This window comes from Ictidomys tridecemlineatus, chromosome 2 (genome assembly GCF_052094955.1).
Source record: "Ictidomys tridecemlineatus isolate mIctTri1 chromosome 2, mIctTri1.hap1, whole genome shotgun sequence".
NCBI lineage: Eukaryota > Metazoa > Chordata > Mammalia > Rodentia > Sciuridae > Ictidomys > Ictidomys tridecemlineatus.
The window spans coordinates 47997083-48011969 of record NC_135478.1 but is presented as its reverse complement, the minus strand read 5'-3'; the positions used below and the strand labels follow the sequence as shown (position 1 = coordinate 48011969).

The 14887-nt window shown below is 35.8% G+C and overlaps 1 protein-coding gene and 1 long non-coding RNA gene across 8 annotated transcripts in view; one reads left to right on the top strand and one right to left on the bottom strand.

Moving 5' to 3' along the window:
• Nucleotides 1–14887, bottom strand: part of Sfmbt1 (Scm like with four mbt domains 1) — a 170683-nt gene that overhangs the window by 43002 nt on the left and 112794 nt on the right. For all 7 annotated transcript variants that reach the window (XM_005317199.5, XM_078038437.1, XM_078038436.1 and 4 more), the window contains 6 exons: nt 12163–12302; nt 10214–10323; nt 9271–9446; nt 3125–3303; nt 2704–2949; nt 1047–1175 (listed from right to left, as the gene is read on the bottom strand). In XM_005317199.5, coding sequence (XP_005317256.1) covers nt 1047–1175; nt 2704–2949; nt 3125–3303; nt 9271–9446; nt 10214–10323; nt 12163–12302 — 980 coding nt within the window. The remainder of the gene's footprint in view (nt 1–1046; nt 1176–2703; nt 2950–3124; nt 3304–9270; nt 9447–10213; nt 10324–12162; nt 12303–14887) is intronic.
• Nucleotides 1–14887, top strand: part of LOC144375071 (uncharacterized) — a 36639-nt gene that overhangs the window by 7281 nt on the left and 14471 nt on the right. The window lies entirely within an intron of this gene.

The window sequence follows — 14887 nt, the reverse complement described above, 5'->3', positions numbered from 1 at the left end:
CCTTTCCCTTTACACAAGTGTCACACATCTCCTTTTAAGTGGCTCCAATGTCCTCCACCTAAAGAAGCTTCAAAGTGGATAAGAAATTTTACCATGGATGAAAATCCATTCTATAGAGCCTCTGCTCAGCAGAAATTCATTTCAGTAAGCTGTTAAACTCTGTTAACTGGCAACTAACTGTGCTAAAAGAAATATCTTTTTAGAGGGCTCTTTCTCAATCTGAAACAAAATATTAACTATAAACTTTAATATTCTCCTACTTTGTAACATTCATAAAAACATGATAAGCTCTTCAAAGATGTTCAGTTTTGAATAACTCCAATTATCAAAACAAAATTTATTTTAATTAGGGCCACTGTTTGTTCTGGTTTTGGTTTTTTTTTTTTCCTTTTTTGTGGTACAAGAAATTGAATCCAGGAACTCATGCATGCTGGGCAAGCACTCTACTACTGAGCTATATTCCCAGCCCATATGAACTACTTGAGTTTCAGGAAATCTACCTTAAAACTGATTGTCACTGGGCTGGGGTTGTGGCTCAGTGGTAGAGCACTTGCCCTAGAACATGAAGGCACTGGGTTTGATCCACAGCACCACATTAAAATAAATAAACAAACAAATAAACAAACAAACAAAATAAATGTATTGTGTCCGTCTACAACTAAAAATATTTTTTAAAAACCCTGATTGTTACTTTACAGCTTGACATATGACAAATGGTATTTTTTAAAATAAGCCAAATCATTATTTTTTTAAAAGATGAGAGTTAAGCAAGGTTTGCTTGATTTCAATCCATTTAAATACATGGGTAACAAAATCAAATTTCTGAGAAAAATGGAAATGCAATGAAAATTTGCTTCAACCATGAAGCAAGTTAGATAAATAACTTCTAAAGCATCTTTTTTCCCTCCCCAAACGGGAATTAAAACAATGCCTTAGTTTTGGATCAAACATTTTTCCTAAAACTTGTAAATAAATTGTTCACTATTATACAAATAGTTCTTTGCTAAAAGACAATATTATTATAGATTATAGGTATCTGCAATTACCTGGTCTAGGAATATTCTTGCTAATGGAGCACAGTCCGTGGATCTGATGAACCGAACAACATCTGCCACGCTCCACTTCAGGGGGTTACTATCCAAATGAAGCCTTTCAGCAACTTCAATCCTTATTTCCTTCATTCCCCACAACAAAATCAAACCAAAGGGTGTAAGAGCTATTTTATCTGAAAAAAGTCTCTCCATAAGTTAATAACCCTTCAAGACAGAATTTAAAGTGATCTTAGGACATGATTTCCCCCAACAAAGATGGCAAAACCCTACATGCATTAGATACTCAGGAAATTTATAATATAAATTTTATCTTATTTTATTTTCTTATAACACAACATTATCAAAAAGGAAGAATTCATCTCAGAGTTTCAGCACAAATAAGTGGGACAATTTAACAGAAAAAAGTTTTTAACTCTCCTATTTGTTCTTGGTCTATTTCAGCTGGTCTCTGCTAGTGTACTAAAGTGAATGGGATGGTATTTTCAATGAGAAGGCTAACCAAATTATCACAAGAGACCTTTTATTGCTCTTGCTCATGGTACATTTTAAAAAAGTAATCCATTTTTAAAATAATAATTCCCCACCATCCCAGCACTGGGGTGCCAGGCTATATCCCCACCCCTTTTTATTTTGAAACAGGGTTTCACCAAGTTGTCCAGGCTGGCCTCAAATTTGTAATCCTCCTGCCTTAGTCTCCCAAATTGCTGGGATTACAGGCAAAACAATAAAACAATAACTAAATTGCAATCTTATCACACACACACATACTTTATATAATATACAAATATGCATATATTACGTATAGTAAACAAGATAGCTTAACCAGAATCAAAAAGATAAATAACTATTTCTACAAAAACCATACGTATTATGAACATATTAAAAGGCAATTTTCCTCCTGCTTTAGTCTCCCAAGTTGCTGGGATTACAGGCAAAACAATAAAACAATAACTAAATTGCAATCTTATCTCACACACACACACACACACACACACACACACACACTTGATATAATATACATATATGCATATATTAAGTATAGTAAACAAGATAGCTTAACCAGAATCAAAAAGATAAATAACTGTTTCTACAAAAACCATATGTATTAAAAGGCAATTTTCCTGGGCTGGGGTTGTGGCTCAGTGGTGGGGTGCTTGCCCGGCATGTGTGGGGCACTGGGTTCGATCCTCAGCACCACATAATAATAGATAAATAAAATAAAGGCATTGTGTCAAACTACAATAGTTAGGAAAAAAAAAAAAGGACAGTTTTCCCTAAATTAAATGACAGGCTCTAAAATAAAGTAGCAATTGTTTTTTTAACTTAAGCAGCTGCTGAGAGATTGTGCCCTTCATAAATAGATGATCTCCTCCAAATAATACTTGAAACACATGTAAATCACTGCCTTTGGAATCATTAGCTTGTATTAAAAGAAGTGGAGGGCTGGGGCTGTAGCTCAGTGGCAGAGTGCCTGCCTTGTACTTGTGAGCCACTGGGTTTGATCCTCAGCACACATAAAAATAAACAAAATAAAGGCATGCTGTCTAACTATAAAAATTAAAAAAAAAAAGAAGTGGAATGCCTGCATCATTAACAATTAGATTCTAGAAGAAAATTAAAATGGGGAAAAAAACATTTTAAACAATTGTACCTTTGGCGAAGGAGGTTTATTTTCATCATCAGAAAATGAAAAAGTGCGAAGTTCTCTTTTTCTCCTTTGTCTGTCTGGGGGCAATGAAGTGGATATCTCACTTTGGGTGGGAGAAGAGGAGCATGATTTTTTTTCGGACATTTCTGACTCTTCCTGTAGCTCATCCTGCTGCTCAGATGTACTGTCCTCACTTAGGGAATCATCATCCCCTTCATCTGCATCATCCTCATCTTCACCCCCACTTCCCTAGAGGAAAAAGAGACAAGTCTCATTGAAATTCAGGACAAACCAGTTCCTAGACCACAAAACCATCTTCTATTGGCTACAGATCTGAATTAGAACTACTTGCAGATATTCTTTCTGTGTTCGAATTATAAAGCAGTGGCTGCTAGAGATGATGGGTACATTACAGATATCGTACCTGGGGTGAACCCACTGGGGTATTATCAACAGATGCAGAGGAACGTTTCTTCTTATGAACAAAAACATTTTTCCTTCTCTTTCTCCTCTTACTGGCTTTTTTCAGGGCACAAGCTAAGTTACTATGCCCACCAGGGGGCCTTCCAATTCTTTTATTTTTCTTCTTTCCATAATAGTGTGCTAAATGTGGATGATAAAGAAAAATAAAAGTTGCTTTATTATTGCTATGCACCTTAAAACCACAAGAGAGTTTATTAACATAGCAGTAAACAGGTATAGTATATTTGACTGAGGCTTAAATTCCATATAGTGGAATAAGGAGATAAGTATTTGATATAATTAATACTGACAGGTGAATAAGCCTGAATAATCCTCCACATATCAAGATATAGAACATCTTCGTTAACCCAGTCATTCTCTCCCAGAGCAACCACTATTCTAATTTCCATGATGACAGATTAGTTTTATATCTCTATGGAACCATACAGTAGGTAGTTTTTTTAATATGTGGCTTCTTTTACACAGGATAATGTTTTCGAGTTTCATCTGTTATCATGTATACAAATTTATTCCATTTTGTTTGTGAATAGCATTCCACTGTAGAAATGTACCAGTTTATCTACTTTCTTATTGATGGGTACTTGGGCTGTATTTGGGTTATGAATATAATTTGTTTACAATGAACATTCGTGTACAAGGCTTTTAATGCACATGTTTTCATTGCTTTGTATAAACACCTAAAAATATAGTTGCTGGATCATAGAAAGGACATATCATTAACTTTTTAAAAAATATATTTATTTTTTAGTTGGACACAATACCTTTATTTTATTTATTTTTATGTGGTGTTGAGGATCAAACCCAGGGCCTTTCATGTGCTAGGTGAGCATTCTACTACTGAGCCACAACCCCAGCCACATATATCATTACTTTTAAAGAAGCTACTAACTTTCCAAAATGGATGTGTAATTTTACATTCCCACCTGCAAAGTATGGGAGATTTAGGTGTTCTACACTTTGCCAACCAGTAGTAGTATTGTCAGCCTTTCATTTCAGTCAATGTAGTGAGTGTATAGTAAGTTCTCACTTTAGTTTCTATTATTTGTTTTTGTCTTTTAAAAGCTACTTTTATTAGCTGGGTAGCAAACACCTGTAATCTTAGCTACTCAGCAGGTTGAGGCAGGAGGATTGTATCTTTAATGCCAACCTGAGCAATTTAGTACAACTGTCTCAAAATAATATTTTAAAAGTGTTGGGGATATAGCTCTGTGGTAGAGCACTTGCCTAGTACACAAGAAACCCTGGGTACAATCCCAAGTACTGCTAAATAAATAAATAAACAAAATATATTTTTGTTGTTAATAGACACACAATAATTGCACATATTTGTGAGGTACAGTATTTCAATGCATGTATACAATAAGTAATGAATCAGATCAGGATAAATGGCATAATTATCACCTTGAAGATATATTGTTTGTTATGAACATTCAAAATCCTCTCTACTAGCTATTTTGAAATACACGATTAGGTTTTGTCAACCATAGTTATGCTATTATGCTATAAAACATTATAAGTTATTGCTCCTATCAAACTGCATCCCTATGCCCATTAGTTATCCTCTTTCTATTCCCCTTTGCCACACCCTTATTCAGATTCTGGTGATCCCTATTCTAGTCTCTATTTATATGAGATCAGCTTTTTAGCTTCTAAATATAATTGAGAACATGCAATATTTGTCTTTCTGTGCATGATTTATTTCCTTTATAATATCTTCCAGTTCCATCCATGTTACTACAAATCTCATTGTAGTTTTAATTTGCAAATTTCCCTGATGACTAATGATATTGTACACTTTTTCATGTGATTATTGGACATTTGTATATCTTCTTTCTTGAAATACATATGCAAGTCTTTCATTTGTAGTTTTAAACTGTTTTATTTCATTTTTAATTTTACTTAAAAATTTTTTTTTTTTGTTCTGTGGACTGCATCCAGGGTCCTCACTCATGTGCTAGATAAGCACCTACCTCTGAATTACATCTGTAGCCCTTTTTGTTCCTAAATATTTTACTGAGATATAATTCACCTAACATAAAATTCAACAGTTTAAAGTGTATATAATTCAGTGATTTTAGTATAAATATGTTGTGCAATCATTACCACTTTATAATTCCAAAACATTTTTATTTTCTTTTTCCCTCCTTCTCACCTTCCCCTGGGGGTGAAACTCTCATAACATACAAATGACTATTTAAAAGTGTATAATTCAGCTAGCCGCATTGGCACACATCTGTAATCCTAGCTACTTGTGAGGCTAAGGAAGGATGATCTCAAGATCTCAGCCTTAGCATTTAGCAAGACTCTGTCTCAAAAAAAGAAAAAAAAAAAAAAGGAGCTAGGAGAATAGCTTAGTGCTAGCCCCTGGGTTCTATTCCCAGTAACAGAGGGGGAAAAAACCTCCACAATTCAGAGGTATGTAGTACACTCAAAATGTCAAGCAGCCACTGGATGTGTCATTTTAAAATTCCCCTTTTTATTATTAAGTTGTGGGATTTAATATATTTTGAAGAGAAGTTCTTTGCTGGATATGCATGTTACTTTTAAGTATTTTTTTAGTTGTAGATGGACACAATATCTTTATTTATTTTTATGTGGTGCTGAGGATCCAACCCAGTGCCTCACATGTGCAAAGCAGGCACTCTACCACTGAGCCACAACCCCTGCCCCTTTTCTTTTTTTAAAATAGTATTATTGCTGGGTGTGGTGGCACATTCTTGTAATCTCAGTGGCTTGGGAGGCTGCGGTAGGAGGATCACAAGTTCAAAGCCAGCTGCAGCAACTTAGTGGGCCCTAAGCAACTTAACGAGACCCCGTCTCAAAATTAAAAAATAAAAAGGCTGGAGACATGGTTCAGTGGTTAAAAGCACCTGGGTTCAATCCCTGGTACTTGCCTGCCCCCCCCCAAAAAAAAGTACTGAAGAGCAAAATTTGGGGATGGGGGGTACCGGGGATTAAACTCAAGGGCATTCAACCACAGAGCCACATCCCTGGAAATACTTTGTATTTTTTTAGAGACAGGGTCTCACTGAGTTGCTTAGCACCTTGCTGCTACTGAGGCTGGCTTTGAACTTGCAATCCTCCTGTCTCAGCCTCCTAAACCACTGGGATTACAGGCGTGCACCATTGCACTTGACTTGAAGAGTAGGAGTTTTTAATTTTGGTAATATTTAACTTATTAATTTTTTCCTTTATGTTAGTGTATTTCTGAGTCCTCTCTAGGAAATCTTTGAGTCTCCCCAAATCTTTCCAACTTGAATATATTCTCCTTGTTTTCTTCTTTATAGTTATAGCTTTTACATTAGGTCTATAACAGATCTTAAATTAACTTTTATCTGAGTTATGAGGTAGGAGTTAAAGAATTGTTTTTTTGTTTTTCCTTTTTGTATATCCAGTTGTATTAGTCCCATTTGTTGAAAAAATCTCCTTTCTCTATTAAATTCCTTGGTCACCCTTGTTGAAAATCATTTGACCATATAAATTTGGCTCTATTTCTGGACCCTATACTCTATCCCATTGTTTTATTTCACTACTCTTTTTTTTTAATATTTATTTTTTATGTGTAGACGGACACAACACAATGCCTTTATTTTATGTGGTGCTCTTTTGATTACTATAGCTTTATGATTTAAAAATAGAGAAAGTGAAAAGTCCTTCAACTTTATTCTTTTCATTTAAATTTTAGAATACATAGATAATTTAAAAATGAAATACATAGTCTATCTCTGGGTTATGTATTAAGGCAATATCAAAACATAATTGGGACTGGGGTTGTAGCCCAGTGGTAGAGTGCTTGCCTCACACGTTGGAGGCACTGGGTTTGATCCTCAGCATCACATAAAAATAAAATGAAGGTATTGTGTCCAACCACAAAAAATATTTTAAAAAATATATAATGGAACTTTCTACACAAATGAATTTTTCTTAAAGGTTAAAGTTCATTTATTATCATTACTAATTAGGAAAAAATTACAGATGCTCCTAAAATCTAGGCTAGTTTCAACTGTATCATTATGAAAGATATATTCAGACAAAAAGCATAATAAAATTCACAAATCTTCAAAGGCCCAAAGTGTTATATGTGCATTTATCTGAATAGTATTTTTCATCTAGCTCCTAATAGCTGTAATTTTCCAAACTCTGATACAATAGACTAAAATAATCTATACCCTTACAGAGTTTACAATCCAATATATACAAACAGAAACTAGAAAATTAGACTCTTCCATGATTTTTTAATTCAAACATTGACTAGAAAGCTTGCCATGCAAGGTCTAAGCCTTGGATCAGCAACATCAGTCACCTCAGGGAGCTTGCTAGAAAGCATTCAGGCTCATAGACCCACACATCTAATAAACCAGAATCCATTTTAACAAGATCCTCAGGTGATCTGCATGTGCCATAAAGTTTAAGAGGCACACAGCCCTAAAAGAAATCTTTTCATATTTTTTTTAATTGTTGGTCATTCAAAACATTACATAATTCTTAATACATCATATTTCACAGTTTGATTCAAGCGAGTTATGAACTCCCAACTTTACCCCGTATACAGATTGCTGTATCACATCAGTTACCCTTCCATTGATTGACATATTGCCTTTCTAGTGTCTGATGTATTCTGCTGTCTGTCCTATTCTCTACTATCTCCCCTCCCCTCCCCTTTTCTCTCTCTACCCCTTCTACTGTAAATCATTTCTTCCATTTGTATTATCTTGTCTCATTTTGTATAACCCTGAGGATGGCCTTCCATTTCCATGCGATTTCCCTTCTCACTCCCTTTCCCTCCCACCTCTCATCCCTGTTTAATGTAAATCTTCTTCTCAAGCTCTTCGTCCCTACCCTGTCCTTGTTTACTCCCCTTATATCAAAGGGGTCATTTGGTATTTGTTTTTTAAAGATTGACTAGCTTCACTTAGCATAATCTGCTCTAATGCCATCCATTTCCCTCCAAATTCTATGATTTTGTCATTTTTTAATGCAGAGTAATACTCCATTGTGTATAAATGCCACATTTTTTTTAATCCACTCATCTATTGAAGGGCATCTAGGCTGATTCCATAATCTTGCTATCGTGAATTGTGCTGCTATGAACATCGATGTAGCAGTGTCCCTGTAGCATGCTCTTATTAGGTCTTTAGGGAATGTAAACTCCTCATCTGTGTTAATTTTCCCAAGTGACAGAGGGCTTGTGGGATTTAAAGAAAAGCAGGATCAGAATTTTAGCTTTGGGTAACAATGTCTTAATGAGGCTCCCACCTGAAATTTCATCCTACATGACCCCATCTCAGTTTCATAAAGGAGAAAAGATAAGCACGGAGAGGAAACAGGTGTCAGCATACTTCAAAGTGAGACTACAACTTCCTCCTCTCCTGCTATTTATGCCTCTGCAACCGCTGGGCCTACTTCGCTGCTCTTCACAGACACTGAGAAAGCTTCTGCCTCAAGCCTGTGCCCTCAATACCCTTTCTACCAAGATGTCTGCACAGCTATGTTCTTGTTTCCTTCAGGTGTTCCCTGTCAGAAGACTTTCTTGATCACCTGTATATACAGCACCCCAGGCCTAGCCTTCCTCACTCCTCTACTGCACTTGCTCACCTTGCTTTATTCCCTACCTCTTGTATGTAACTCTCTATAGCTGTTTGCTTATTATCTATCCCAAATTACATGAAAACTCAGGACAGGAATTTTGTTTTATTAATATATGCCAATGCTCACACAGTAGGCACACAATAAACACCTGAAAATCATATAAATGAATGTCATATCCTATTTAATGCAACATCTAATTTATACATGTGCCACATGGAAGTTGGCAAACTAGGACCTATGGCCTATTTTAGTATGGTCCTTCAGCTTAAAATGTAATCTTACATTTTTAAAAAGGGTTCTTTAAAATGAAAATACAACAGAATAAAAACAATATGTAAGAGAGACCACATGACCCATAGCATAGAATATTATCTTGTCCTTTACAGAAAATGTTTGTGTACTCATGTTATATATAAGTATGTCTGCAAAAATTAAAAATTCCAATATATAAGGAATGGTCAGTTGCTATAATTAATATATTTGAAAAACATGACTTACTGTATTTGGTCTTTGTAAGTACAGAGCAGTTCTCAGAACATGTATCCAGAACCATCCGTGGACCAAAGAGGTTAGGACAGCATTCCAGTTTAATACAGGTTTGCCGGCAGAATTCAGTTACCCGATCTGCTGTTTTCACTATTTCAACAGTAGCCCGATAACTTTTCCCCTTATATCTACCGTTGGAAGAAATCAGATGACAGATTTATTTAGCCAGTGATTATACAAAGAAAAACCAAGCATACTAAATAGCTGAACAATATTTTTTTGTTCTTAGAATATTCTGAGTCCTACCGAGTTTGAGGTCTCTGAAAACAACATTAGACTTAAATCTAGTAAGATGTGACAACTAAAAGCTGAGTTATTTAAATGAACAAATTTTTTAGTTGCAGTTGGACACAATACCTTTATTTTACTTATTTATTTTTATGTGGTGCTGAGGATGGAACCCAGGGCCTCACATGTGCTAGGTAAGCACTCTACCACTGAGCCATAACCCCAGACCTGTGAAGATTTTCAAATAGTAATCGCACTAATTAGTATAAACACAAAAGTGATGTTTCCTTAAGTGTTTCTTTATTGGTGGGTAGTGATTCTCAGAAGGTGGTTCAAGGATAGTATGACTTGCCAACTGTCATCCATGCATGGTCAGAAAGTAAGAGTCAACTGGAAAATTTTATGTCTCTTGAATCTAAAGGAAATTGTTCTTGCAATTTTGTGTCTTAAATTTTATATTTCTTATAATTCATTTTTATCATATTTTGTAAATGTTTTGATCCATGACAGAATAGAATCTAAAGAAGAAAATCAGCTTGGTTCTTCACCACAAATAAAAGATAAAGCAACACTACCCTAGAAAACATAAGAATCTGACATAACCCACATAAGAACTGATTCTGTGACCTGTTAAAAACAAGAATAGAGAGCAGAGGAATCTACTCACTTGGCTTTTAGGACTTCTCCACATCCATGCCACACAGAGTCTTTGTCCAATTGGAGCTCCCGAAGGACACGACTGGGTTTATAGGCTGCATTTATAAGTAAAGTGAGTACCTGAACTCGGTTTTAAAGCAGAAAGAAATATGGGTAGGGAAGGAGAAAAACAGATCATTAGCACCATGGCACTCTTGCTATCCCATAGATTGGTAAGACAATTGTTTAGATATTGTTTAGAGATTAATTCTAGTCACATTAATTAAGATTAACAAAATAATAAAACCAAACATATGATAGTTGCCCAAAGTTGCAAATAAAGAATAACAGTCCTCTTAAACATTCAAAATGCTATGGTCATGAAAAAACAGGCACCATAAATTTTAAAGTACTCTAGCTCATGCTTCTAAAATGTTTTCCCAGTTGTAGCACACACAGAAGATTACATTTGTTTGGGACACTAAAAACTATAGATAGCTGAGCCTTATGGAGACTTGAAGAGTCTGGCCCAGAAGCTCTGGCTTCTCCAGATCCTGCAAGTTGCTACCCTGAAGGCTGAAAAGTTTGATAGATCCTCAAATCTGTTATCCACAGTACAGCACAATGGCTGAGAGGCACTGCAAGTCCAACAGATGAATAGCTATTTCATGAATAGCTTGGTCCTTGTTTAATATCACATAGTCTCTAAGTCATAGATTTATTAGTTCACATCACACAGTTCTCATGTGGTGTCTGACAGAACACCCCTCCATGCTGACAAAAGTAGAAGAATTACTGCCATGTGAAGAATTACTTAGATGAATGTTTTGGGGGGAGTAGAAATAATTATGTGCTCAATATGCTGTCCAGTACTTAACTTTATCTATGGTCAACCAAAGTCCAAAAATATTAAATGGAAAATTCCAGAAATAAAAGTTTTTTTAAGTTTTTAAATTGCACTATTCTTCCTAGGATATGAATCACCCCTTTGTCCATAGTATCCATCTGTATACACTACATATCTGTTAGTCACTTAGCAGCTGTGCCAGTTATTAGATCAACTACTGAGGTATCACAGAGCTTATGTTCAAGTAACCCTTTAAGTAGCCTAATGCCAAATCACAATGCCTATATCATTCCCTCGTCTCATCATGTAGGCACTGTATAAGCTCAGATCATTACAATTAGAAAAGTAAATACAGAACAGTAAGGTATCTTGAGAGATTCCACATTCATATAACTTTTATTATGGTATATTGTTATAGTTGTCCTATTATCATTATTGTTGTTAATCTCTTATTGTGTCTTATAAACTAAAACTTTATCATAGGTACTGATTTGAATGTGTTCTACCAAAATTTATGTGTTGAAAGCTTGGTCTCCAGAATGATAGATGTGGAAAGTGATGAGGTGATGGGACCTTTTAGAGGTAGAGCCTATTGGAGATACACAGGCCATTTGGGGACATGCCTTTGGAAGGATTGTGGGACCCTCGTTTCTCTCTGGCTTCCTGTTTGGTACTGTGATCTCTTCCTCACACAAGCATTCCTGCCACGTAATATCACGAACATCAGCCAAGAAGAACATCACGAGAGGCTGATCTGGAGCCACCTGATCTTGGAATTTCAGGCTCCAAAAAATGAGCCAAATAAACCTCTCTTTCCTTATAAGTAGCTTGCCTTGGGTATTCCATTATAGTAACAAAAACAAAACAAAACCCAACTAATACAATAGGTATGTATATAAGGGAAAAAACACAACATATAAAAGGTTTGGTATTATCCATGTTTTCAGGCATTCACTAAGGTCTTGGAATACATACAACATGGATAAAGGATGGGGAATATTGTTTATGAGAAAAATTAGTAACTTTTTATAAAATCAAGAGTTCTCAGTTCTATGAAATATGGCTCCTGTATAAATGAGCCCTAGGAGACTCCTTATATTTCCAAGTTCTTCTTCTCTAAGCTAGAATCTTACCTCTCTGAGGACCAGAACACAGTTTCCAGGTCCTACACATTGAGGCAGCTCAGCAATTCTTCCTTTGTTAAGATATGGCCCTGAGAAGCAACGGTGGTTGAAGTATATCTTTGGACAGCAATATTTTCCATTAATCATAACTGAGAAATGAAGTAAAACAAATATTAAGAACAGTCATTCTCTATCCCATGTTTCCAATGCTGAATTACCAGGGGCACAGGGGTGGGAACCAAGCAAATAAACCATTAGGTTAGTTTGAAGATTATGTGTTTTCTTTTTCTATAATTCTTTTCCTTTTCCCTTTTTCCCTTCCCTTCCTCTTTCTCTGAAGTGGTGGGAATAAAACCCAGGGCCTCATGCATTCTAAGGAAGCACTCTACCAATGAGTTACATATTTTGAAGCTTAATATAGTGTTTGAGAATTCTCTTGAAATAATTTATATTTAGAAAGCTTATACGTACCTTATACTAGCCTTACAGAGGTTATCACTCTACTGAAATCAAACATTTGTTTGATTTGTCCTGAATTACATGCTCATTAACTCCTGGATTGAATGTAACACTATTCTAGAGCCCTTTACTTATAACAATAAAGAAGTAGAAAATGTACTTCATGAACCAATGATGATTCCTAACAATCAACAGTTTTAGTTCTTCAAATACCAACTATTTGATAATCTATTCAGGAATATTTCTAGGAATTGACACTGCATATTATCCAGAACTAAAGTTTGTCTTCTAAAACCCACCAAACAAATAATCTGGCAGATCTGATACCGTGTGAATTCTCCCATCTCTGGGATTTCTCAGAGGGCTGAAAGTGTGCTGTGCCAACATCTCTGGGTTCCTTTTGTGTGCAGTGGGTGCAACAAGGCTTTGACACCAAATTCAAATATTTTCTGAATAAATAATGTTCTTAAATGCAATGTTTTTTTAATAATTCCTCACAGCAACTGACATTTCAGCTACTGATTGTAGAAAATTTAAAAAGACATTAAAATCTTCATTTGATATGCAGTAGAAGCTCCTTTGATGGATACTGCTCTTTTATCCACCATTAAGGAAAGCTGGTGTGTGTACAATGTCCACTATTGACAGGACTCACATTCATAATGTTCTCTCTTTAATTAAGAATGCAGTCTTGGGGCTGCAGTTGTAGCTCAGTGGTACAGTGTTTGCTTACTTAGCATGTGTGAGGCACTGGGTTCAATACTCAGCACCACACAAAAATAAACAAATAAAATAAAGGTATTTATTGTGTTCATCTACAACTAAAAAATTTTTTTTAAAAAAAGAATGTGGATTCCTGGGAAAGCTAGGAATGGAACCACCATTTGACCCAGTTATTGACCTTCTTGGTCTATTCCCTGAAGACCTTAAAAGAGCGTACTACAGGGATACTGCCACATCGATGTTCATAGCAGCACAATTCACAATAGCTAGACTGTGGAACCAACCCAGATGCCCTTCAATGGACGAATGGATTAAAAAAATGTGGCATTTATACACTATGGAGTATTACGCCGCACTAAAAAATGACAAAATCATGGAATTTGCAGGGAAATGGATGGCATTAGAGCAGATTATGCTCAGTGAAGCTAGCCAATCCCTAAAAAACAAATACCAAATGTCTTCTTTGATATAATGAGAGCAACTAAGAATAGAGTAGGGAGGAAGAGCAGGAAGAAAAGATTGACATTAAACAGGCACGAGATGGGAGGGAAAGAGAGAGAAAAGGGGAATTGCATGGAAATGGAAAGAGACCCTCATTGTTATAAAAAACTACATAAAAGAGGTTGTGAGGGGAATTGGAAGAAAAATAAGGAGAGAAATGAATTACAGTAGATGGGATAGAAAGAGAAGATGGGGGGAGGGGGATAGTAGAGGATAGGAAAGGTAGCAGAATACATCAGTCACTAGTATGGCATTATGTAAAAATGTGAATGTGTAACCTATGTGATTCTGCAATCTGTATTTGGGGTAAAAATGGGAGTTCATAACTCACTTGAAACTATTGTTCGAAGTATGACATGTCAAGAGCTTTGTAATGTTGTGAACAACCAATAAAAAAAAAAAAAAAAAGAATGTGGTTTTAGCATGGTGGTTACCTGTCAGCATCCACTTTTCTATCTGAACTCTGCCATCTAGATGCTCTTAGCAGAATTAAGGTAGTCATGCCTCTGCTACTAAGTAATATTGGCAGTTTATAGCTCTCAGTTACAAGTCTGTTCTATAGTTGCCCTGATCTGGGGACTGCCCTCAGTAGGAAAGAGCCATCTCATTAAAGGTCCCATTCCTTTTGAGGTAGAGAGAGCTGAAGTCTACTTCTAATAACAAGTAATGAGTGGCCACAAAGCCTGAATTATGGACAACTATGTGCTTTAGATCAGTTCTAAGGCTCCTTGTGGGAGGATAAGAAACTTCTATTGGAACTACCTTGCGCTTCAACTTCTCTCTGTATGCAAACTTGCTTCCTTCACTCCTTCCAGAAGTTGTTACCAAAGCACTCCCAGTCAGACTCCTACATGCAAATATCAGAGTCTCATACTGTTTCCCAGGGAACTTGAACTATGACAAAACCTAAACCAAGATGACTTGGCTGTGGTCACATATAAGATATTAATGTCTTAGTTCTGTAATTGCAGTAGGCATCAAAATGGCCAGCAATGCAAAAAAATAAGTAGTCAACATAGTCCCAATCTTCTGTGTATAAATGATGTAATAA